The following is a 25,895-nucleotide window of genomic DNA, read 5'->3' as shown; positions in this document are numbered from 1 at the left end:
AAACACAACTTTTTGAATATTAGGAAGTGTAAAATATAATGCAGACTCCAGTACTAAAGTACTCCCTGCATAATTCAGGGAGTACTATTTAATAATTAATTATTTTTGATAAATAAACGAAGTAATAAGTTATGCAATCACTGTTTCCAATAGGACAGGAATACAATTTCTTGTTCATTCCTCGTCCTATATATTTATATATTGGCCATTTTATTATATCTATCATAAAATTTTGGCTATAATATACAAATACAAATGTATAGCTAACGGTTTTAATAAAATATTATGCAGTAATATTATATAAAGTATTGAATAAAATACTATGTATGATTTAAATATTGATAGGACTAATGATAGTCTGGGAGTAGTTAAGAAATAAATAACAATTGGTATGATTGACTTTGACTTAACTACTAGATGATTTAAGCCTTTTTTCAGCTTCTTTTTGGATGAAAGGTTCCGTGATATAATAAAGTTAACGACGTTTATTATAACGTGAACAAAAAAAAACACCAATTGGTTTTCCTTTTCTAATCCACCTTTATTTCAAAAAGCTCAATGTGATTTTGAACAATATCCTTTTACAGTCTACAGATATGAGTCTGCCTTGCAAAGCTGTTCTCTTTTGCAAGTGTTAGGACCTTATTATAAAGGCCTTGAGTTCTCCTTCCATATATTTTTCAAATTATGAGGTTTATCATGTCATTTTTCGGATGTTTATTTTTTTTACATATCGACTGTGCTTATAATGAACAATTTTAGAAATTCTAAAATATGCTAGGGCGTGTAGAAGAAAAGGTTAGGAAAGTAGTGTAGAGGAGATAAGAGGGAGGAGCACCGTAGGTGGGCGGGGTGATGGAAAGGGAGAAGAGGAGAAGAGGAGAAGGAAGGGGTTTGAGAAGGAAGGAAGGAAGGAAGGAAGGAAAGAGGGAAGGAAAGAAGACAGAGAAGAGAGTACAGGTTGGACGGAGGGTCGGAGGGTTGGTGGTGCGAACGTTTGTGATGAGGATGGAGGTTTAGGAATGTGTGTTGACGGGAGAGTGTTGTACTAGATAGAGGCAAGATGAATGAGTTGGACCCTCTGCGTGCGGAGGCGGAGCAGCTAAAGAACGCAATTCGGGTAAGTTTGTTGAGTGTGTGTTGGACGTGACTGGATCCTGAGTCTGTATTTTGTCTCCTCAGGATGGACGAAAAGCAGCTTGTGATACGACTCTGGCGCAGGCAGCAGGGACAATGGATCCAATCGGTCGCATTCAAATGCGGACGCGGAGGACTCTCCGGGGGCATCTCTCCAAGATTTACGCCATGCATTGGGGAGCGGAATCGAGGTGGGTGTGGGGTGTGGAGGGTGGAGGGTTTGCTCTGGGCACTCATGTCATGTCTTTCTCTTGCAGGAACTTGGTGTCTGCTTCTCAAGATGGAAAGCTGATCGTGTGGGATAGCTACAGTACAAATAAAGTGCATGCGATACCTCTGCGATCTTCTTGGGTCATGACTTGTGCTTATGCTCCATCAGGAAACTTTGTTGCTTGTGGAGGATTGGATAATATTTGTTCCATTTATAAGTAATATAGCATTTTTCTCTCATCTAATAGAGGATTGGCTTCAAGGGCTCACTCCTACTTTTTTTCCACTAACTTTGCAACACACTTTTTAATATTTCATGTACATAACGTACCTTCAATTCAATTTCAATTATCAGGTTGTGTGCGAGGTGATCCACAATACAGTACATTTCAATATATTTTACTAACTTCTAAAACCATTGTAGAAACGGTAGAATGTTAATTTTTTCACTATTATTTTTTAAAACATATTGAGTATATATGTGAATGAAAATAATCTATATATTTCAAAATTCCATGAAATGGCACTGCGTAATGTTATTTACGAGTACTGACATTGTGGAACCTATTAACTTTTGCAATGCAGGAGATACATGCCTTATGACCCCTGCATGCAACGTATTAACTGATAATATTATCAAAATCATGTTTCATAATTGTACATATATCATATTAGAATGTTAAGATAAGACAAACTTGAAAGGTAAATAAGCTTAATGTTTACTATTAACTTGTCACATCTGGGTAATTCCATGTCAATTCATACGACTAATGTAATCTTGAATCACATTTTTGATTAATTTTTTTAAGCATTTCTTTTAAACTATTAACACTAGACTCTATACAAAATTTCTAGACAATATCTTTATTCATAGGAGATATGAGAGGATTAAGGATTTAAACATTCGAGTCTGAGATCAGAGTTAAAGTCATTTCTTGAAATGCAGTGCTATAATAACGGTTTTGTTAACGGAGGGCTTAAAAAGCTGCCCCAAATGACTGGATAGAGTAGTAAATCCTTTTTTACATAATTTAGGAAGACAAAAAGTACGGTTGAGGCTGTCAAATATATAAAGTCACGTGTTCGTCTAAAGTCTTCTTACAACTCGAACTATGGTTAACTTGACATTAGGGACAGACAATTGTCTAAATTGTGGTTGGCGTAAATTTAAACGATATATACATGCTCTTAAGACCGATAAGCTAAATAAAGAAACCTGAAAATAACGTGGTTACCCAGACAATATTTTGGAGTAGATCAGCTTAGCAGTTATGATTGTTGTATTAGGTCAACTGCAATAGAAGCCGTGAGAGGAAGGCGATAAACTCGCATCCCAATCCAATTTGAAATAATATCTTGTACGTTCTAGGTTGTATCTTGTACAAGTCTACTATTAACGTTCTTATTAATTTTTCCTCCCTATTTTGAAAAGTATCAACGAGCGAGGACTGCTATTTGAGCTCTGTATTTTATGATCGGCCGATCTTTTTTCATCACACACTCCAATGATAACTAAATCATTGTTTTCGTTTTCCAGAATTATGATAACAGCTTTGAAAAATAAAAAAAACAGCTCAGACTTGAAACATCTCGCAAGCATTCTAGCTCATATTTTATACAACTCTACTGATAAATACTACTTCTGAATAAAGATATTGGGGCCAGGACATATTGTGATAATGCAACTGGAAGGGTATAATATCTTTATTCTGATTTAAAATCTTCAAATTTGAAATATAATGCATTTTCACATGAAGTCACAATGACAATAGACTCTGTCGTGTAGTTATAATTTTTAGGTATTTAATTTAACCCTCTTGTAGTATTTACTTGTTGTGCACACTTTAGACTTAAAAATCAAATTACCGGCATTCTAAAATATTACATACACAGCCGGCATATTTGAAGTTTGAGATAACTTATATAATCCTTAATTAACTAACTGTTACCTAATTTTTCATTGAAATATTTATTTATTTTAAACGTAAAATTGTTTTAAAAAAATATCCGATATACATGTCATATAGAAAAATATATTTTCCTATGAGTTTTAATATAGCTTATTCGATGAACTCAGCGTCCCTAATGTTAGATTTTTTCTCATCACAAGATCCATCGACGGATGACAATATCAAGAGTTTAACCTTAATATCTCCAAAACGACCAGTGGCAATAAAACATAAAATGTATTTCTTGTTCCATTGCAGATCTCGAATAAAACCCCCATATATTTCTCCTCACGCTTAGGGCATCACATCTCGTTATAAGATGTACAGGAGAATCTGGTTCATTTCCACACAATCTGCGTGAGTCATCCTCCACCAAGCATATCCTCTTTAAATGTTTCTTCAAAGGAATATGACCAGTCACAAAACTTTTTTCAATTGACAAACAAAACCCTTTTAATTGATGTTCTTCTCTCTTTATATATTTTCATCTCTCACAAAGGCGAGGAAAAAAGTACTTTGTTTGCCGATAACTTGGGTCACCAAGCCACTTGTTCAACCAGACATAATTAATTTTTTTCCTTATTTCATTCTTTACTGTGACCAGTGGGACTTCCAATGTAGAATTTTCCGTCATTTTACATCCCATCTTGTCTAGTGCATCTACAGATTCATTGCCCGTATTATTGTTATGACCTTTTACCCATGAAATGTTTACATAAACTTTCAATCTGCCTATCTCAGCCAATATCCCTTTTGCTATCTAGTAAAGGTTCCTCTTTTCTTTTGACAGACAATCTATGGCAGTCATACTATCAGAATGAAAAACCATCGAACATGAATGCTTTTCCATTCCAACAAGAGCTCGCAATGCTTGTAAAATTCCTTCCAAACCCGTCATAAACTGTTATACCTGTTTAAATTTTCATAGTCGCCGAGAATAGATTCGTCCCCACACGAAATACACCATCAATACCCAACCTTATCTTTAATTTTTGATCCGTCAGTGAACATATTTACACATCGAGGATTTGCAGATGCCCCTTCCTTCATAGTCTCAAAGGAAGGACAGTTATAAGGTTTATGATTATTTTTTCCCAAGGGTGCATCAAATTTGTAGAGTATTTAATCTCAATCTTGTTGGAGAAGGGGCTGTCCTCCTTATGTTCTTGACTGTACAATCCATGTGACTGGAACATCATCCAAAATTCTTAAACTGGTTGTCATCATATGTCTTTTAATGCTAAGGTGTGAAGGTTCCACATTAAAATAATCTCCATTACTTTTGTTGGTGTTGTTCGCATAGCTCTACACATCAAGATCCCTTTGAAACTTAGTGATGTTTCCCTGTTTTTCTTAGACCCGAGGTGCCCATATTGCTGCCCCATAACATACCACTGATTCCAAGCATGCCTCTCGAATGTATTTGATGTCTACAAGATCGTAGGCCCCATTGGTATCTAACTAAGTTTCTTGCAGGAAATAATACCTTTTAGTTTTTTTGACGCTATGGTCAACCTAAGGACCCCCTCCCATTCGTCGGTGAATTATAACACTAAGGTATTTGTATTGATCCCACTCTATCGCTTCATCATTTATTTTGATCTCAGGAAAACTTGCTCAACGTGCCCAGGTACATAACATCCCCTTAGTCTTTGACTCATTAAACTTGAGATGCATTTGAGATATGCAAAAGTTCATCTCGCTTATTCGCTTATGAATTATATCACCATTGAAGTCAGATCAATCTCAGTTATCACCAAGGCTATGCCATCTGCATAACTAATAGTAAGTAATGGGCCCTGCCTAGGTTGAATAATGTGCCGAATGGTGTAGTTCCATACGAATGGTAGAATTTCCTTTCAGGACATCCTTTTGATGGATTGAAGAAGAAACTCACTCACTGTTGAGAACATGTGATTTCTCTGTTTAACTAGTAATGTTTGAGCCATTTAATTGTTCACGGATCAATACCATTATTTTCCTAAGATTTTTCCATGGGACTGTAAGGAAGGTTGACGAATGCTACCTCGATGTCGAAGAAAACGATTATGGCATGCTTTTGATTAAAAATGGCACTTATCAGCCACTTTACCAATTGCTGAGTTTTGACTTTCCCCTTTGGAAACCGAACTGATTATTTAATTGTACTTTTAGCTTAAACGATTTGTTATGCCAATACACCACTCCCTCTAGTCCTTTAACTATTGTGTTCTCTAGGGTAATTGGTATGTATGCTTTGGGATGTGTATAATCATAATTTACTGGGGTTTGGTAAGAAAATGACACTATCTTCGCTCCATAACTTAGGAACAAAGGAAAATTTAAGTTATTACTTAAATATAAAAGCTATCCTGTTAATATATATATATTAATATGTAAAAAAATAATAGGGCTAAGTCATCAGGTCCAGGTTTAAAAAAAAAAATTGAATGAGCTAAATACTTCCTCCACAAGTGCATTATTTATATCACTTACCCAAATGGCATGAGTGTTCCTATTTGTCTCAGTCCCTTCATCCAAATTTTGTTTCTGGCCTTGTTTATAAAGAGTAGCATTGCTAAAATGCATTTGAGGAGTTTTCTTTCTTTGTAGGATGCCCAATCTAGGTTTAATTTTTTCATTTTGTCGTTTTATTGCCGCCATTATATGCTGTCGTGTCTAATTCAGTACATCTCTTTCTCCAGTGATGGCGCCTCTCCAAGTCTATTACTCTCCTATATTATCGCTTGCTTCCATAATAAGCAATTCTATCCTTGGAACTCAGTGTTTTGTGTACTTGTCTTTCAGCCCTCTTGAGAGCCATCCCCAAATTGCTTAATTCCCTTGTCCACCACGGAACATTCTTGCTCTGGGACTTTATTATCAGAGGTGCCACTGTGTCAACCGTTATTTTAATAGATATGATGACTTCAGATGGAAGTTATTCTATATCTTTTGACAAGGTCTTAAAAATTATATCTGTTGAATTTCCGTCCCTTCACACGAAAGTACAAGAATTTATTGGGGTTTTTAACATTATACCATCGATTTGTTCCTGGTATGACTAAAATACTACGATCTTTTTTTCAACTGATAATAGGAGCTCCCCCTACCAAAGCATCATAATTAAATATAGGATCGAGCCTATTATGGGATTAAAAGAAACATTAATACGTGTGAAGTCAGTATAAGCTAATGCAACCTTAATTATACATCCGATTCCCTATGCACCATTAATTTTCTCTGTTGAGGCTTCTGACACGGCGTTTGGAGGATTTTTGAAACTACTTGTAAACAATACATGATAACCTTAATCTTTTCTTTTCATGACACACATCCGAACTGAAATATAGTACTTTCGATCTGGAATTACTATCCATACATTCATCTTTAAGGCATTTCCGTAATATTGTTGAGGGTAGACAATTCACAATTTATACGGATCACAAACCTTTAACTTATACTTTCTCTGAAGTTTCGGATCCCCGGTCTGCACGTTAAGAAAGACACCTTTTATATATTTCAGATTACACAACAGTTATTCTGCACATCTCCGGAAAAAATAAAACAGTTGTTGATACATTATCAAGGATTAATATGGTCTCATTACCTTCAATAGATCTTCAGTTTTTTAATCTTGTACATTATAGTATTGAAGGCCAAAAACAAAAAAAGGTTAGCGATATATTAAACCAAACTGACGTTTGGTTTTCAAGATGTTTGGATGTCAATGTTTGGTTTGTAATTGCTATCTCCAATCAACAGAATTGCTTTCAAATGTTAATCTGTCAATCGAGTTCGATGTGCTGACTTAACATAATTCATTTTTGAAAATGTTGGCTCACAGACATAGGTTGTTTCAAAGAGTAATGCCATGCCAGCGGCAAAGTATTCAGTATCGAAAAAGTCATCATCAGTCAAAAAGCTGTAAAATACATTAAGTTTCCCTTCTCTTTACTTATCTTTCAAAAAGTCATTTGCTTGGAAATCAATGAGCTCCAACTGTAGTTCCACTGGCACATCATCCAGTACAACTATAGTACTACTGGCACATCATCCCCCCATATTTTTTCCTTCATCAACTGTAATACCTCGTACCTGAAGGCTATAGTCTAGCGAAGTTTTTTGAACCTCCATGAAAATGTATTTTCCAGTTGTTGTTTCATGCATGCTTCAAATAATCCCAAATCTTGCGTTATCTGAACAAGTCACAAGTCATTTGCTGCTTCTATCAATCACTGATGAAGTTACCATTAGTAAACGGCTTTTCTCGTTCTACCATCTTATATACTATTTTGTAACTTGTACGAGGGATAAATTCATTTTCAGCTAACTTTCTCGTGAAGAAGTTTCTTTGAGTTTCTAAACCACAATACAGGTGTGCGCGTCTAAACCTGAACACTCTGAAATTTTTAAAAATAGTAAAATAATTGTATAATTTTTTACGTGGCCGACGAATTAATTTATTTAACATGAAAGATAAGAGTCTTAGACATATGTCTATTCAATATTGCCGCCAATGTTCTCCACTACCAGCTCTAATCTGGACTGGAACTAGCTGCATGACTTGGTGATGAAGCTGTGGTCGAGGTTGGTTCAGGTATTCTTGAGGGCAGACTTCAGCTGGCCCTTGGACTTCTATTGTACTCCGGACAGCATCCCCTTTAAACCCCCAAACACTGCTAAGTCAAGTGGCGAACAATCAGGCGAGTGAGGCGGCCAAGAATTCCGATCGAAGAAGGCTGGAGTCTCTATCTAAAGGGAACACTTAAACGATAAACTATTACTTCATAAGACTTTGTTTGTCACTGTGTGTTTGTAAATAATTATTAAATTGTTATGTGCTACATATATCGAGCAGCACGCTCCTTATTACATATTATGATTCTTCATCTGGTGGGGGTCTTATGTTGCGACCTATCTAATGTGTATATATAAAATGAACAGGTACTGAACATTAAAGTATACTTATCTAGCAAAGAAAAAAAAAATCCTTAAAGAATACACCCTTTTTAGGTTGCTTCTTTTTATTAGGTCATGATATGTAGAATGGTAGGATTTGTTATCCGATAGGTCGTCTTTTAAGTCCTCATTCAAAAATATAATGAGGCTACACTTGAACTATAGTAGGTGTCTAATCCTTTCTACACACTACTTTACTCCATATCCTCCCAAAAATTTCGGAGTGTCAGTTCTACTCTTGCAGCTTACGATACAACATTAATCAGAGAAGGGAAGAAGTCCTTATAATGCAAGCCCACGTCGAATCTCAAGTCAATGTCCAAGTCTGTGAACATTTTCATAGAGTCGAATCTCATTTCAAGTCCATGACCATAATATTAATATAGTGTCTATAGTTTTAAGCCAAGTGTTGGGTTGGTCCTTATTTATTTGGCCAAGTCTTAGGACAGTAAGTCTTTCGGATTGGTCCTTAACTGTCGGCCCTTGAAATTTTTCATAAGAATATCGATGTTTAATTCAGCCAAATAAGATATATTAAATATGCATTAAGATTATTGCACACACTTTGTAAAAAATATTATATTTTTCATTATAATACAATATTATACGAACATTTTATATTATTACTTGGTTATATTATTTATTATTATATAAGTGAATAATTAAAAGGAGTAAAAACACCCTCAGTTATGTCATGAGGGATCGATTTTACCTTCTTTAAGGACTGACAAGTGGGACCAGACTGGATTGGATCGCGTTCCGCTGTCCTAAATAAGGACCCACACAACACTAGTTCAGGCTTCTCTTTAGTCCTCAATAAGTCGAGTCGCGAGTCATAGCTATGGATTCAAAGTCAAGTCTTAGATTGTGAGATCGTCTTCAAGATATGAACTCAAATCCAACTTGATTTGGAAGTCTCTAGTCCAAGTTCCCACCTGTGGGACTAATTGACAATTGAATCTTAAATTCTACATTTATTGTAATTTTAAATATTAATTATAATAATGAATAAATGTATAATTGAAGACTGTACTTCTCTTTGGTGGTAGGATAGTCTAAAAAGGAAAAATCAAAGAAAGAAATAGTTTTTTCTTTCTCCACAGCAATTTTTAAGTGTGAGGTGTGTGTCATCTCTCTTTAATATATTCCTGATTGTAATGACTCACGAGTACTTAAGTCTTAAGACCGATTATTTATAAAAACAAACAAAATTCATTTAAAAATACCAGCGTTTGTATTTTATTTAAGAGACCAATGACAAAATAAACAGAAACTGCATTCTTTTACTAAGCACACACTTACAATATTTCATTAAAACGACTACATTGTTAGAGATGTAAATCCTGGGATTTTTTTTAGCTGGCCCGGTTTTTTAAAGGAATTGTTAATCTGAAGAATGATTCTTTCCCCTTAGCAGCTGTCGTTATAAATCGATTCCCAATTAGTGAAAATCCTTTCCTAAATAAAATCAATTATATTCAAAATAGGATTGAACATTCGTGTGTGCTCGTAAAAGACGGAGCGTAACCCTAAGGGTTTGTTTCGGAGTTATAATTGTAGTTATTTCTCCCCTTGTCACGGATGATTATTGCTGATCTCCTCCAAAACTTTCCTCAACTTGTCAGGGTTTCCATGTTGATCTTAAGTTGTTTTGTTTAACATGCCTATTTAAAAAAAAAAATCACTTCTAAACATTGTTATTTCTTATGTCATAATATGTTAATTATATACATCATAGGACACTATATACAGTTTACTAGGTGAACCGTTTTATATATCAATACAGACATTAATGCATTCAAACAAACCTTATTAATATATATTTATGTTCTCGACGGGATATAAATTAGATATAAGACGGAAAAACTAAAACATTCTTAACAATCCAGCGGTAAATATTTTATAAATTTGATGAATTTTTGAAAACACTGAAGAACACTCAAATTTTGAGAAATTAAGTCTAGAAATGGAGAAGTGAAGTTATTAAATTGCAGTAGACTTTATCCATGGGATAAATTTTTTAGCAATTTTGAAATCTTGTCAGATGATGTTGACGTATGATTTGACATAACCAACGAAAGAATAATTCAATATTCCGCCTTACTACATGTCCCTCTTAATTAAAGCTCTGATTATGATTAATCAAATACAATTAAATAACTTATATAATAATTTCAAATGAGCACTGCAGAGGATTAATTTCTTAATACAATTCAGTTTATAAACAGTCAATTTTAATTTTTACATAATATGGATCTGAATCATAGAAGTTCAGTAGTATTGTATTTAAATCACTGAATTTGTATCTAATTCATTGATATGCATAATATTTAGTTCATGTAATGTGATTTTGATTTTTGTTTTGATTTTTTAATCTAATAAAAGTAAATTGTCTTCCTATTTAAAAACTTATCAATTTTATAAAATAAAATGATTGAGTTAAGCCCCCAATAACGAGTTTTGCGAAGAAAAATTGCTGCTTGGAGGACCTAGTGGGCGAGCAAATCGTAGACAAATTGAAATACATTTAAAATATATGACAGGTTCTTTAGATATTGTTTTTCAAAATGTGTGTTATTCTAAAACTGTTCCTTTTGATAAAGAAGAACTCATGATATTTTTGACTATGTTAATCCAGAGACCAGTTTCGCAAAACGTTACAAAATTAGTGGTACGGTCCTAAATGAATGACTCAAAGTAATGCTATTGTACGAAGAATAAAAATATTTTGATAGTCTGACATAGACAATTGTTTGTTATCTAATATTTTTTTTTTTATTGATATTATAAAATTGATCTGTTTATAATATATAAATTGAAAATATAGAAAGTAACTAAGAAAACGAACTTAAAGTAAAACATCGCTAAGAGGCATTCTCTAAGACTTAATGCTGCACTAGTAAATTGTAAACCTGAGTCGAACGTTTCTATTGTGAGGCTCGTTTAGTGTTTTTTTGCTTCTCCCTTCCAATGCATCAACCAGGTATTAAACTTCGCTAAATAATAGAAAAGTTTCATGTCCTGAACTAAGTGGTTCTTTAGAAGTATCTCTTTTTCTAATTCCTACTAAAGGTATCTTACAATTGACGATGTTCAAATAAGTTAACACAACGGTGAGAAAGTTTCCAGTTATTTTCCATCTGGGTGTGATAAGGACGAATATTGAAGAGCAAAATGGTGTCAGCCGGTAAAATGTTTTTTTTTTCAATAGGTGTTGGATATACTGATTTTGAGAGAAATTTTGACTTATGTTTTTTGATTTCAAACGAGTCAATGACGTTTTAACAGTTTGTAAATGAAAGGTAATCACCGAAATTAGGACATGAAGATATATTTTTTTTTTATAGAAGTTTTTGAAGTTGTGGGTACTATCAATGAGAAGAAAGCCTGGAGCAGCTGGATTTGGTATATTTGGTTTCCAAGATCTTTAACCAAAAAAAAATCTTAGTAGCATTTCCGGTTATTGTTGTCCATCGAAATAGGTATAACATAAAATCCGATTTTTAAATTTAAAAGTTTATTTGTAGCATAAAGTTTCTGAGTTGAGGTTAACAATTGGTTAAAGTAAGGCAGTGCCTCAATAATTTGAACATATTGATGCTACCAAGATGACGAGCAGAGTTTTTGTTATTCAACTTTCCTGTCTTGTCAATTTTAATTAAAAAAACTCGACTCTTTGAGCAGTAAATATCATTCAATAAAAGTACAACTCATTTCTGGACATATAATATTGACTAAAATGTTCGGAGAAACGTATTTTTTGGGTGAAAATGATCCCACATTAACGAAGAGTTACACCATCAAAGGACATCTGGCGAAATTGTGTAGGACTTTTCTTGTTCCAAATGAGGGATGATTGGTGAATAACGTTTATGTGCTCCAGAAGAATTTAGGGTAATACATTTCGAAGCTTACTGATTGAAATAATCTTCTCTTAAAATGTTATCCAGTGTGATATTTTTATAGAAGAAAAAGAATATCCGATCCATATGAATACTAAATGGGAATACTCAAGGAAACTTAGGTTTCCAATCAATGAAATTGAATATATTTTTCTATAATTGATATTTGGTAAAAGTATATCACGCGTATCTTAAGAGCATAAATCGTAAAAGTCAGCCACTGAGTCCATTTTCCAAAAAGTTTTAAGTTAGATAATAATGAGATATCCAGTAGAACGACTATCTGATGAAATATTTTTTTTAGTTCCCTCATTTTTGTGATTAGACAAGTGTTAGGAAGATTGGGGAAAAGTTTCGGAATAAACGATGATTTCAAATATTCATACTTGAGATAGATATCCACGGATTTTAATTGTTTTTTCAACTCTTCTAGAGCTTATTTTGACTTTCTGTAACAAAATCCTTGTCTTGAAAATGATGAAAGCGAACTTGTTAATTCTTAGAAGGTGCCTAGACTCTGCCAGCTTTGACTAGTAATTGCTCTAAGCTAGGCACTTATTTAACATTCACAATAAGGGAACGAGTCCAGAGATACAGTAGGGTACTTCGGAGTATTTTTATATCCACTGCGACAATTTGGTACACAACATAGGTTGGCATTAAGAATGAAGATGTCGAACATGATTTCAAGTTCATTAGTGTGTGGTTATCTGTACCATGTATAAATATGTCATTGTCCATCTTTTCATCAGTACCAAGGTTATACTATAACGTGTGTACGACTGATTTTCGTCTTCCACCAAACTTTTTAATAGTGACGTCGTAGAATGTGATTGTTTGTGTGTATAGTTAAAATCTGTTTGTCTTGCCTAGCAGTCGGTACGATACTTAAATGGGAAATTCTAGCAAGCCTGATTACATGATGGCCTAACTTTGATTAGTACTTTATATAAATTTTATTATAGTCCTACTCTTATATTTGTATATTTATAATTATGAGATGCCTTTGTATGAACCTGTATAATAAACTAAGTTGTAAATACTCAGTCATCTTGAGAACTATACATGCCCAGTAGGCAGTTCGAATTGAATAATACTTCCATATTTAATATTTTTTCAACTGCAATTCAATTTAATTACATTATATTCTACAAAATGCCTGGCAACAAAGATTCATATGGTGGTGTCAAGGCTAAGTTAACGATAAATATAGCCAATTGCCAATACTGGCTCGGAAAACTGGAGAGCTTTGAACCATCTGCAATATGCACCAATGTTCTAGAACATGTTGATTAATCAATATTTAAAATGGAAAAATCATAAAATAATCTTTTAAACTCAACTCAGTTGATGTATGAATATGATTTGTGTACTGGGGAAGAATTTACATAATAGGAGATCTAGCTACAAAAGTTCATGAACACTACCAGAAAATTATATTCAAGCTATGGTAAATTATGTCAAAACATAATCTTGTAAATGTATCCTCTGTATGGTAATCTACAGACTCTGTTTTGTCAACCTAGAAAGAAAGGACCCGTGAAAGGACGTTTGCTAACAAAGTAACGGATGTTGAGTCTATTTTTCAAAAACTGAACTAAAAAAACAGCGTTCATAAACTGACTACTAGGAACGTTCCCCTTGCTTACCGTATATATGAATAGTATAGATGAATTAGAGTTTATGGCTTCAAGTCCAGATCAGCCATTGAACGAACTCGAGATGTTTTGATAAGATGTACAATTAATAACTCGTAAAAAGTTTAAATTTGGAACCAATGGTATTTCTGTGACACAACAAAAAAAATTATTCAATTCGAAAATCCATTACACCTCAAAATTTTACAGATCTGTGTTTATTCAGAGGCCTTTCAAACCAATAAGGTAATTTCATTACAGATCTTGCTGACATTGCTGCACCTCTTCGACTGTTACAAAAGAAAATAAATGATTTCATGTGGTTAACGGAATTTGAAGATGCTTTCAAAGAAATCAAAAATATTCTTACAACCGCAGATTTCCCGGATCTATCGCATCTTGATCTTCAACAACTCTTCTGACTGACGCTTCAAGACTAAAAAACTGGGATTAATTTAAGAGATAACTCGTCGATTGGTGAACACCGAATAGATACATTTAATCCAGTAACTCTTGCATATGTTCGTGTCAACAATATGGAGTACGCGAGAACAATTGTCATATAATAAAGGAACAAAGAATAATAAATGGTAAAAATAATGGAGTATGTATAATATGTATTACTAAAGGAGAAGAAGTCCTACAAAATCCCTAGACAAAGAAATGGGTCTTTATTTTACAATATATAATATAAAATAATACATCATAACAAATTGGGAAATTAAATTTGGTACAAATATAAATAAACATAAACAGCAAAAAAGGACACACTTGAAAAGCATGAATAACAGAATAAAAAATCTACTGCCATCGGCACTTCTTTTAGTTGAATTCATTACATGGCTTGTCCAATCTTCCTTCAAACTTATAATACGGAGATATTTTCTACAAAGCTTTGCTTTATACTTTTTTATATGAGCCCATTTCATAGGGCGAGGAGTCACCATACAGTGTGTTACTGCTGTCCTTTGCAAAGTAAACTAAAACTTCCCTGTCAAGAAAATATCACATTTAACATCATGAATTGAAATAACGATATTATCCAACGCCTAAGTTTCCATGCTTATCAGATTTTCATGGTTTTTAAAGAAATACCTCTTTCCCCTGTTCTAAAGTATTATGTCTATTGTTAAGTTTGAGTCAAAAACCACATCGTTTAATCACAAAAATTCTATGAGCTGCCCCAATGAAAGAAGAAAATCAAACGGCCTCCGAATTTATCATTTTTGTTCAAAACAAAATCCACCTTTAAATCCTACTCGAGGAAATATAAGACCTCAAACCAACATCCGGGTTGACCATTTAGTTATAAAAAAAATCTTCTGCTAAATTTTAGGGAAGAAAGTAGAAATCTTGACAAGTCCACTTGCTCCTTGCTTCCTCTTAATGCCTGAATATAAGATTTATAGGATAAATTTTCAAGCCAACTTTTTTCCTCCTTAATCGAATGCTCTCCGATTATCGGAGACGAAGTAGCTTTATACAAAATCTATGGAATTATATATGGGTCATATATATGGATCCATTTTTGTAAGTTAAATATCTCCACTCCGCTAATTTTTTATAGATCAAACTGTTAAAGGAAGTCCAGTTTCCTAACGTTACTCCGTGTCTGTCCCTCTTAATCCAAAGAACTTCTAAACTTTTTCGTATTATTCAACCTCGAATTTTGGTGTAAGATATTGGAGTTCACTTAACAACTGGTAGTATTGCCGTTTTATACTTGTTAACTGCAAGGCCAGACTTTATCTCAAACTTCTCTAAGCAACCCAATAGAATTTCGACCCTTCTAATATGTTGCTTCTCCGATTTAGCCTCTACCATAAGTCATATCATCTGCATGTATATAAATTATTTTCATGCTGGATCTTAGTTGTATAAAAAATCTGCCTTATTTCCTTTTGATAATATTACTGAGTTCTTCAATTGCTGCAACGAAAAGTAAAGGAGAAACCCAGCACCCCTGTCGGCAACTTCTTTTCAATTCAATTGATTTACTCTCTAACCCACATATAGACATTGTTGAAGCCCTAATCGGAATATAAAATTTCTTTGGCAATAATTTCTTAACAGTCTTCATTATAAAAATGTGCCTGATAGAATCAAAAGCTTTCGAAAAATCAATAGCTATAATCGCACCGTACATTTGACGTCTATTTACCGATTCTAGTGCCGCTTAAATGTTCCAAGAAATATCAGTGATGCTTCTCCCACTAAGAAAAACTATTTACTATGGTCCGGACTTCCATGTTTAAAATTGGCTCATTTTGCACGCCTAAAACTCCAACTACAATACTATATGCTTCAGTAAGCACCATTATGGGCCTCCAATGATAGAAGTCTGTTCCTTTACTATTTTTTGGAATAAGAGCAATTCTTCCCTTAGTCAACACTTTAGGAAGACAGCTGTGTTTCTACATGGATTTACCAATACACGTTAAATAAGGCACAATTTCCTTTTTTGCCACGGCATAAACTTTTCCAATTATTCCTTAAGGTCTACAAGCCTTATCAGATTTAAATTTCTTATCTATAACATTTTCCAATAGTATTCTAGTGTTTTCTTCTGAGAAAATTGTTCCCTTGTGTCTCCTTGCACGGGGAAAGTTTTTCCTATCCCCTCCTAAAATAATTTGAAAGCACTCATGAAAATAGTTCCAAGATATCCTTTCTTTTTTACCAGTCATTTTCCACACACCATTATTAACTTACCCCTGTCGGAGGACCAAACCTTGTGTCAGAATAACATATAAGTTATCATTGAATATTCTGCTTGGTGTTCTTCTTTGTTTGATGAAATTTCCGGTAATCACTTGAATAGTATTACTAAGTCGCAAAGCTATCGCAGATAATGTGCTATCAAAATTTACTGTTAGTTTACGTTTAAGACTTAATTAAAAATCTTCATCTTCCAAGATTCAGCAAAGCATTTTGAATGGTTTCATTCTATAGTCATGTTTGAAATCCCATTGTACGATCTTGTGGTCAGATGAGGGCTCCGGGAGGTTTTTTGTGTTTCTAGTTTGATTAATAAAACTAGATGAAGCCAAAACTAAATCTATTCTTGAAGTCTAGTTTCTTCTTCTCCATGAAATATTTTCATTTGTTGAAATTACTAATCTTATTTAAATCCACATATATATCACCAACAGTAGCATGGGGGCAAGGGTTTCCCTTATGGGAATTTATAATAACTTGAAAAAATGTCGACTCTCTCTCACTCGGTCTATACGCATTTATTAAAAAGAATTCTGATGTTGCCGAAGTAAATAAAATCGTATACCATTCACTTTTTCCGTAAAATTCTTGAACACAAATTGAACATTAAACAATCTCGAATTAAAAGTAAGGACTCCACGTTTTACACCAGAGTCAGTTTAGAAATAGTTTAAACAACTAGGGATGTATGAAGTACACGTTTTTTCACATGAGGTGGAGACAAGGCGCTTAATGTCTTGCAGAAGGATAATATCTGGATTTAAGGTAATTAGGTTTTCTATTAGAGCGTGTCTGACTATGTGCGATTTTCTTCCACGGATATTGAGAGAAATTAAGCTGGCAAAGATTCCTAAATTTTCTTTGAATTCAGTAAGTCTGGGGTTGGTATTTCTTTCCTTCTAAATTATATTGCATAGTCGATTTAATGTAATAATAGCAGTCCAAAATTAGTCCTGATTTTTTTAAAATTTTTGAGGAGTGCTCTTGTTAGGAGATAACTATGAGTCCTTTTAAAGAGCGATCCAGATCTGGTCCTTGAAGATATTATAACCTCGTCTATGACGGTTGGTCAAATTAATTTATCCTTAAGTAACCACTTCCAATTGGGAACGTATTAATTCCTAAGTTTTTTTATCTCACTCTTCGGACTTGAAGACAAATTGTTGTCAATAGAAGTGAGATATCTTCTATTGACTCTTCGGGTTTATCCTTGAAAGCCTTGTTCCTCTTCCGCAATGTAGCCTCATCTATATTATGGCCCTAATATAGATTACTTAATAGGGGTTCCTTTTTGGGAGCATAGGATTCACTACTGTTATCAAGACAAGGTAGATCTTCACCAATCTCTTCGCGAACAACATGATTGGTTGAATTATTCTCTGTTTCCAACTTTTTTTCAGTTCTTACTTTCATTGATCCCATTTTTCAAGCCATTTTATCAGTTTATTAGAATAATCAATAGCAAAATGGTCACCTTGATAACATCTAGTGCAGAATTTACCTTGACCTAGATACTAGACCCTTGTCTTCAACCCTTTTATAGGAAGAAAACCTGGGATATCAATTTTGGGTCACCTTTACAAGATAGTTCCCATTCATCGAGCCTTCAAGTCTTCCTTCTTGAAAACAGCATTCTTTAACAGGGCACATGACCTCTCCAAATTCTTTGGAAGTCTAATATCCTCGTGGAGAGTGAGTTGTAATTTCTTTTTCATAAACAATAGGGTTCTGTATTTGTCTCTTCTTTGAGCTTCCAGATCTGTAACAGCTCCCTTTATACCATTAATATAATCAAGTTTTCTGATACCAAATTCGTCCTCAATATGTGCAAATGAGATTCCTATATCTATTTCTTTCTTCAAATCAATTAAAATCAATTTTTTTATAACCAGGGTATTTACGCACTCTGTATATTACGCTGTTCTTACTTAAGGATACCAAAAATAGTATCCACTACCTTTAAATTGAAAGGTCTGCTGGGGTATTGGTTATTCTTTGATGAGGTCATATAAGGCTAATTCTTCTTCAGAGCTCGTAGGTAACTAGAGGGAGATGAGTTTTCCTCTTTCTACTTATTCATATCTTTAGTAAAAAAATGAACGGAACTTTCTTACCATTGCTCTAAACCTCTCAAAGCCTCTCAAATGAGCTTTGAGGATCCGAGAAGACTCTTCAAGATTCCACTTCTAGCTAAGCAAGGAACGAATTTACTATCTAAACACCCATCCACTTCCCTTATAACAAAAATGAAATCACAACACACTCAACAATTCTAAAATCCTTATGAAAAAGATTTTTAAACTTGAGGTGAAAACCACGTTGTTTTCCTCTCAAGGTATTGTTTTCAACCTGTCTTAATTATATATTGTGTGGTTGCAAAAATGAAACTTGCATACATCCACACCTATATATATATAGTGTCATCAATACATAAAACGCCATCTTACGTAGTTTATATATAATAAAAGTAAAAGTTTGTGCGGAAGATAGAAACGTTAGACGCCGAAACTAGTAGATGTACGCATATGGTCATACAATAAGAGTAGAATATGAAAAGGTGTATTTTCTGGGGTGAGTTTCTTTCCGTAAATCTTTCCCAAGGTTTCAAGAAACCTGTTCTAAAAAAAAAACAGGGATGGCAAAAACGAAATAACACCTTCACATTAATCAATAGGAAAATTTATAGTTATAAAAAAAGTTTTGTTTATATGTTAGCTAACTTATTGATTTTTACAAGTTAGTGAAATGATCACGTTTATCCCATTTTTTTTACTTTTGAAGATTTAAAAAAAACATCAAAATTTTGGGTGGAGCACTGGGTTTATCGGAATAATGGCTAATAAGTCTGTAACCTTCATACAGCTCTTTCTATCTAAAGATTATTTTAGGGTTTCAAAAATTGAATTTTTTTTTGTTAAACAAGAATTTTATAGATGTTAAAAAAAATCTTAAGGTCATTTTTCTGGTACCGCTTTTTATTTGAAATGATGGATTATTTTCGGACCAAAATTTGTTGATTATTGATCTGAAGACTAGAAGGTGTACGCATATATTTTATAAAATAAAAGTTGTAGTTCATAAAAAGTAGTAATATTTTTGACCTTTTTTCCCCCTCAGAAACCCCATGCCAAGGTCTGGAGAAACCTGTTTATTGTAGAATATTCCCTTCTTCTTTCTTTTATTACTTCAAACGTTAATTTTTCAGTTTTTTAAGAAAAAATGCCACAAGACGATGCTTATTGCAAACATTATTCGCCATAATTTTTTTGTTTATGCATGTACGAGAAAAGTAGGGTCAGGGAAGTGTTTCTCTTTAAAATGCAAATAAATAATATTGCCATTTTTTTGCAACATTTATTGTTTTTTGCTATTTGATTCGCGAATTTAATTTGGGCAATTTTTTGGATAAATTAAAAAATGTAATTCAATTCTAGAAAATCTTTCTGATGTAAATATTTATGTTATTTGAAGTTTACCAAGTTCCCCCTCCTATATTTCCCGTATATCATATATATAAATAAATGTATTATAATAGAACATTATATTTTATTAAATAACTTAGCAAATAGTAATTTAATTAAAAAAATTGAATATCCTAAATATATAACTGTCTTTTTATAATTTATGCTATGAAATTTTGACAAAACAGATCAGAAAACCAAATCAGAATTTATCATTCATGAAGGGATGTTCTATCTAGGTAATTAAGATATATCATTATGTGACACAATTTGAATATTTAGTGAGTTGATATTATTTGACTGAATTGAGGGAAATATTTGTTGCTAAAAGTCTTAAAAAATAACATTTTGTTCAACCTAAGAGCCATCTAGGGAGTAAAGAATAATTTATGAATGTGTGGAAAGACGTCATCGGCTGCACTGTATATACGAGTGTCGTTTAAAAAGTATTGAGATATGGTAAAATTGTCCGTATCGGGGTTATGTTTGGTTAATAGCATCTCATGTAAAAATACACATCAACTTTCTTCTAGATCAGTCTTTTTCTTTCTGTTTGACATTCGTTGAAATCGAGGAAGTGGGGTAATTTTCAAAAAATGGACTAAAAATAATTTCGTGTGTTGATAAAACTTTACTCTATGAAAGGCAGAACGCCTCAGGAGACTAAAAAGAAGCTTGATAAACATTATGGGGACTCAGCACCTTCGGAGATAATAGGCGCAAGTGACGCTGAACGTTCTGGTTACTATTCCAGAAATCATTGATAAAAACATACTATTCTCCAATGAACATGAGTTTATGTTCTTAAGTTCATAAGTGTATAATGGGGGTGCACACTAAACTGTTTGTATTGTACTTGAAAACCCGTTTTATCCTGTGCAAGTGAATTAATGAAATTTATTTTCAATTTGTATAGCATTTTTGATAGTTTACTAATAGTGCAAATTCCATTTTTGATTATTTTTTTGTCTCATTCATCTGAAAATGCGTCATTTTCTCCCAGGTGTTAGTTGATAAATAAATATTATAACATAATATCTGAAGACCTTCAAATATATGTTCTGTAACCATTCCTATTCAATTCATTTTTTAACTTTTATTCTTACTTATCATTTTTCAACATAGACTTTAACCTTCTTTTTTCTTAGTTTGAAATCACGGGAGGGTAGTGTCCGTGTTAGTCGCGAATTACCTGGGCATACTGGTTACTTAAGTTGCTGCAGGTTTTTGGATGATAATTTAATCGTTACTAGTAGTGGGGATATGACTTGTGCTCTTTGGGACATAGAGACTGGTCAACAAACTACCACATATACTGGGCATACTGGTGATGTGATGTCCTTGTCTCTTTCGCCAGATTCAAGGACCTTTGTATCTGGAGCATGTGATGCATCTGCTAAAGTGAGTTCATATTTTTAATAATAAGTAACCTACCGGTATTTCGATAGCTCATTGTTAATTGTATATATCCAATAAATTATATTATATGTATTACAAATTTTAGCTTCAAACTTATCTTAATATACCAGTAGTCTTATTTTAATATATTAAGATTTTGTGACCTAAAACAAGGCCAACCATCTACAATATTATTCTTGAGATATACGTAAGCTTTTTTCTCTGATGGAGGTGAGGTAGTAGGTTTTTATCTTTAACTCGAGAGAAAGGAATCAAAATTAGAATAGTTAATAAGATTAGTAAAAAAAAAATTACTTTTTCAAAAATCTTACAAATTTCAAATTCAATTATAATAGTAGTTGATGCACTAATTTCAAAACTGTAATACGAAGCCCTTATTATACAAACTTAAAAAAACATGTTCACAAAAAAACTTTGGCCTATTCCTTTTCAACCAAAACCCTTAAAATACGGTCATTTTTTATTTTTCAATTGGATTTTTTCAGAATTGGATGATCGCATATAAATTATAAGCAAATTTTTCAAATTAACACATAATTTGCAATTAACAAAATTAATTTAATTTGAGTCATTGATTTTTTTTCTTGATTCGAAAGTTAGTTCAAACCTATTGAAAGAGTAAAAATATTCAAAAAATTCAAAACAAAATATCTCCAAAACCAGATTTGATACAAAAAAACTAATTACACATTAGTAGTCTTTATGTCATTTACTACTAGAAATGAACTTGGAATTTTAAAGGCTTTTTCATATAGTCTTGTTTTATCACTAGTGGAGTTGTAAATCTTTTCTTGTAATCGCGTGTGAAGTGTTAGTAGTTTGTGACATAAATTGATTTTTATTTTTTAAGTTGTTGTTGTTTTTCTTTAATTCATGAGGAGATACCATCTAAGTAGGAAATAACCACAAATGGTTTAGTATAGGAATGAGGAAGAGTGACACTAATGTTTTGTTGGGGAAGTAAGTTCTAAATAATGTATTTTAAGAAGAAGAAATTGCCACTTGTATAATTTGCTTATACAAAATCGCTACTTTACTGAACAAATATACAATTGTCAATATATTAAGTTCAAGATCACATATTATATACATTGATAACATTTAAAGTAATACATACATGGTCAAGTCTTCAATTTTTACCTAATATATATTACTTTCAACTTGTATATACTTTTTTACTATCCTTAAATGAATTTTCTTTATTTTGAATTTGACTGTTGTCATTTTGAGTTTGACTATTCCATTTTGAATTTGATTTTTCTCACTTTTAAATTGTATATAACTTGCCGTACGGTCACGAAGTTGGAGATATTAGCTAAATATAGCATATTTAATACCGTTTTCAACCTGATCAAGGACATGAATAGTAAACTTCATAATTCGTAAGATATAGGACGAAACAAGGTTTCAATTTTAAGATTTTTTAAAATCTTTTTTCCCCTTTAGTTGGTCAAAATCGTGTGAAAATGTCTCGACCTATAATATTTTTGTTGGTTGATATAATTATTTTATGTCATCGTATTAATAATTAGTAAATAAAGTTACATTAAATCATTCATTAAACCATTGCTTTTATTTAATTTTCTCTTTCATTTCATCGTATTAATAATTAGTAAATAAAGTTACATTAAATCATTCATTAAACCATTGCTTTTATTTAATTTTCTCTTTCATTTCATAACAATTTTATAAATAGAAAAGCAAGAAAAAATCGCCCAAAGTTGGTCAAAAAAGGTTGTACATGTTCCATGTATAGATTATTCTTTGATAGTAGTAACAACATAGTGCTTAAAAGGCTTATGTCGTAAAATAGCTATGAAATAAAATAAACTTTTTCCCATTTTGTTTTATGAGTGGATTCATGTTAAAGCTTCATATATATGGGAATGAATGAACGATATAATTTATTCTTGAAGATTTATATAGATTTCAAGACCTATTCGTGGGGTGACAGGCAAATTGTTGAAACTCGAATATTTATTTTACAGAATAAAGCTTGGAAACTCCATTCTCTCATTATTATGTGTAATGGTGTAATCCAATTTTTACAATTATATCGATCTGAGAAATTCATTTCAACAGTTTGAATTTCTCTTTTTTAAGTATTAACATTAAATATAAAAAATTTAAGATGATATATAGACGATAACACTAATATTTGTAACTTTTCAGTGACGAAAATTGGGCATTCAACATTTGTATTAATGTTGTATATAATAACTTAAAATATCTGAATATCTAAAAATTCAGGTTTGTGTATGTACTCAAAGTTAAAATTACCAATTTTGTCAAAAGTATTACTTTTTACACTTTTACAAACTAAAACTGTTTATGAAGCAATGAAGTTACTAAGTTTTTTTTTATATCATCAGTTATGGGATATTCGAGACGGAATGTGTAAACAAACTTTTCCTGGGCATGAAAGTGATATTAATGCTGTGACGGTAAATATTATTCATCATTTAGTGTTACAATTTAGAAATAATACATATGCGTTTTAAAGTTCTTTCCTCAAGGTACTGCATTCTGCACTGGTTCTGATGATGCTACTGTTAAGTTGTATGACATTCGAGCCGATCAAGAGTTAGCTCAGTATTCTCACGACAACATTATTTGCGGGGTAACAAGTGTCGCGTTTTCTAAGTCTGGAAGACTCCTAATGGCGGGATATGATGACTTCAATGTGAACGTGTGGGATACATTGAGGGTTGAGCGTGCAGGTACAATTTTCATTATATAATTTTTTCTGTAATCCTTTTCCATTCTTTATTAGGTGTGCTGGCTGGACATGACAATCGTGTAAGTTGTTTAGGAGTAACGGATGATGGAATGGCCGTGTGTACTGGTTCTTGGGATAGCTTTTTAAAAATATGGAATTAATTGATACCATTCCCCCATCGTGTATCTTCTTTGTTTTTTTAGTTCACAACAATGACAAGATAAATCCGTCTTGAATAATGATCACTATTTTTCTAATAAATAATTTTTATGGCATGTAGAGAGAGGCTACTTAACCAGAAATATTTGTAGCAATACTTTGCATTAACTTTATAATACTGTTATTGCATTTTAAGCAGTTTGTTTTTTATACAACTCTTGTATATATATATATATATAAATATATAAAAGAATGTATTATTATAATATTCTTTTTATATTAAATTATGATTGGGGAATTCGATATATGTATGTATAAATATATAAATAAGTATTGAAAACAAGTTGCAGTTTTATGTTAAATCTCATATTCGTAAATGAATTTTATTTACTCAACCTTTTAGTGTCGTGCTTCTTTTAATAATTCAATGTAAGATCAATCCTCAAATCCCAATTTTTATTTTTTTGTGATCCAGAATCATAATTTTTTAAAGTTATTATGGATAATTTATCAATGCTTGGTTCACATCTCTGTGAAAGTGGCTTACTATACTCTATACCGTAACTAATGTTATAATAACCATAGTGACTAGTAGTTTTTACTACTGTATCTCTGAATAAACAATAGTTAAGAGTTGAATTTTCTGTACTATAATCTTTACTTTTTGAAAACATAGTTATTGAGCTTGTCATATTAATATGATTTTTAGGAATACAAATCTTGAAAAATTCATGGTTGTTATTATCTATTCGAAAGTTATGTGTAATTAATGGGTTACCACTAGTGTGGGGTTCGGTCTGGAGTGGTCCAGAGTAAAAGATAGTTCCTATTTAAAATTCGATGTAGCCCTATTTTACATATTTATTGTTTATGACGTCATATGTATTTTCAAATTGTGAACACGTTACAATGACGTCGTAAATTTTTTAAGCAGAGATAGATTGGAGGAATTTTCATCTTGCCGGCCATCCTAAAATGTGGAACTCCGAATTCGAGCATCTCTTGAGATGGATGCCTTAGCAATTCTTAAATTAAAAGTATATCTAAATTTCAAATTGCTGTATATTTATGTTATATGGTTATAATTACATATTGTGATTTATGGATAGATATATTCTAAATGGTTATATATGTATACAGTGTTGTCAAGAAAAAATAAAAAGGAAAAGTGACAAAGTGGAAAAATGCCAAAATTATATAAACTAGTAAAATATCTATCCCCAATATAATATATGTTAAGATAAATGAAAAATAAACAAACGTTACAGCGCTTCGAATATAAGAATTGATAATCACTTAATTCATCGTTATCAATTATAATATCATTAGACATGATAGATAATTAATTTTGGACAAGACACATGAATTGACAAATAAGCATTAGCATAATATATTGAGAAATATAAAGCATCTTAGATTTTCAAAGGCATGAAACCTTCCCATAGAGTTCACCACAACCATACGTACTGCAATTAATCAAATTAAATAATTGCATGAGTATTGAATATTTTTTAGCCGTTTCTGTCGTCATTAAATATGTATTTGCATTTATTCAGCAAATAAATGAACTATTGCAATTAAACTTTGACAAAGGAATTAACATTAATATTTGTTAACAAATTAATGAAGTTTGAGCCGGATCA

At 32.3% G+C, this 25,895-nt stretch overlaps 1 protein-coding gene across 2 annotated transcripts; it reads left to right on the top strand.

Annotated features, from left to right (window-relative positions):
* The first annotated feature begins 879 nt into the window (after positions 1 to 879).
* LOC121127074 (guanine nucleotide-binding protein subunit beta-1) lies at positions 880 to 24,891 on the top strand. Of its 2 annotated transcripts, XM_040722447.2 has the most exons (7): positions 880 to 1,120; positions 1,183 to 1,328; positions 1,395 to 1,565; positions 21,104 to 21,356; positions 23,747 to 23,818; positions 23,878 to 24,094; positions 24,148 to 24,891. In XM_040722447.2, the coding sequence occupies exons 1-7, from the start codon at positions 1,064 to 1,066 to the stop codon at positions 24,252 to 24,254; spliced, it is 1,023 nt and encodes a 340-aa protein (XP_040578381.1). In that variant the 5' UTR covers positions 880 to 1,063; the 3' UTR covers positions 24,255 to 24,891. The 2 variants fall into 2 exon arrangements, with proteins under 2 accessions (XP_040578381.1, XP_040578380.1); XM_040722446.2 differs by having other exon boundaries at positions 891 to 1,120; positions 1,183 to 1,565.
* Positions 24,892 to 25,895: the final 1,004 nt, after the last annotated feature.

The sequence above is a fragment of the Lepeophtheirus salmonis genome, chromosome 12 (genome assembly GCF_016086655.4).
Source record: "Lepeophtheirus salmonis chromosome 12, UVic_Lsal_1.4, whole genome shotgun sequence".
In the NCBI taxonomy this organism is placed as follows: Eukaryota; Metazoa; Arthropoda; class Copepoda; order Siphonostomatoida; family Caligidae; genus Lepeophtheirus; species Lepeophtheirus salmonis.
This window is presented reverse-complemented; position numbering and strand designations above follow the sequence as displayed.

Bases quoted from the DNA above. Each gene is read 5' to 3' on its own strand.
- LOC121127074 (XM_040722446.2), top strand. From the start codon at position 1,064: ATGAATGAGTTGGACCCTCTGCGTGCGGAGGCGGAGCAGCTAAAGAAC. The intron at 1,121-1,182 runs GTAAGTTTGTTG...TTGTCTCCTCAG, and splicing joins AGCTAAAGAACGCAATTCGG to GATGGACGAAAAGCAGCTTG. The intron at 24,095-24,147 runs GTACAATTTTCA...ATTCTTTATTAG, and splicing joins ATTGAGGGTTGAGCGTGCAG to GTGTGCTGGCTGGACATGAC.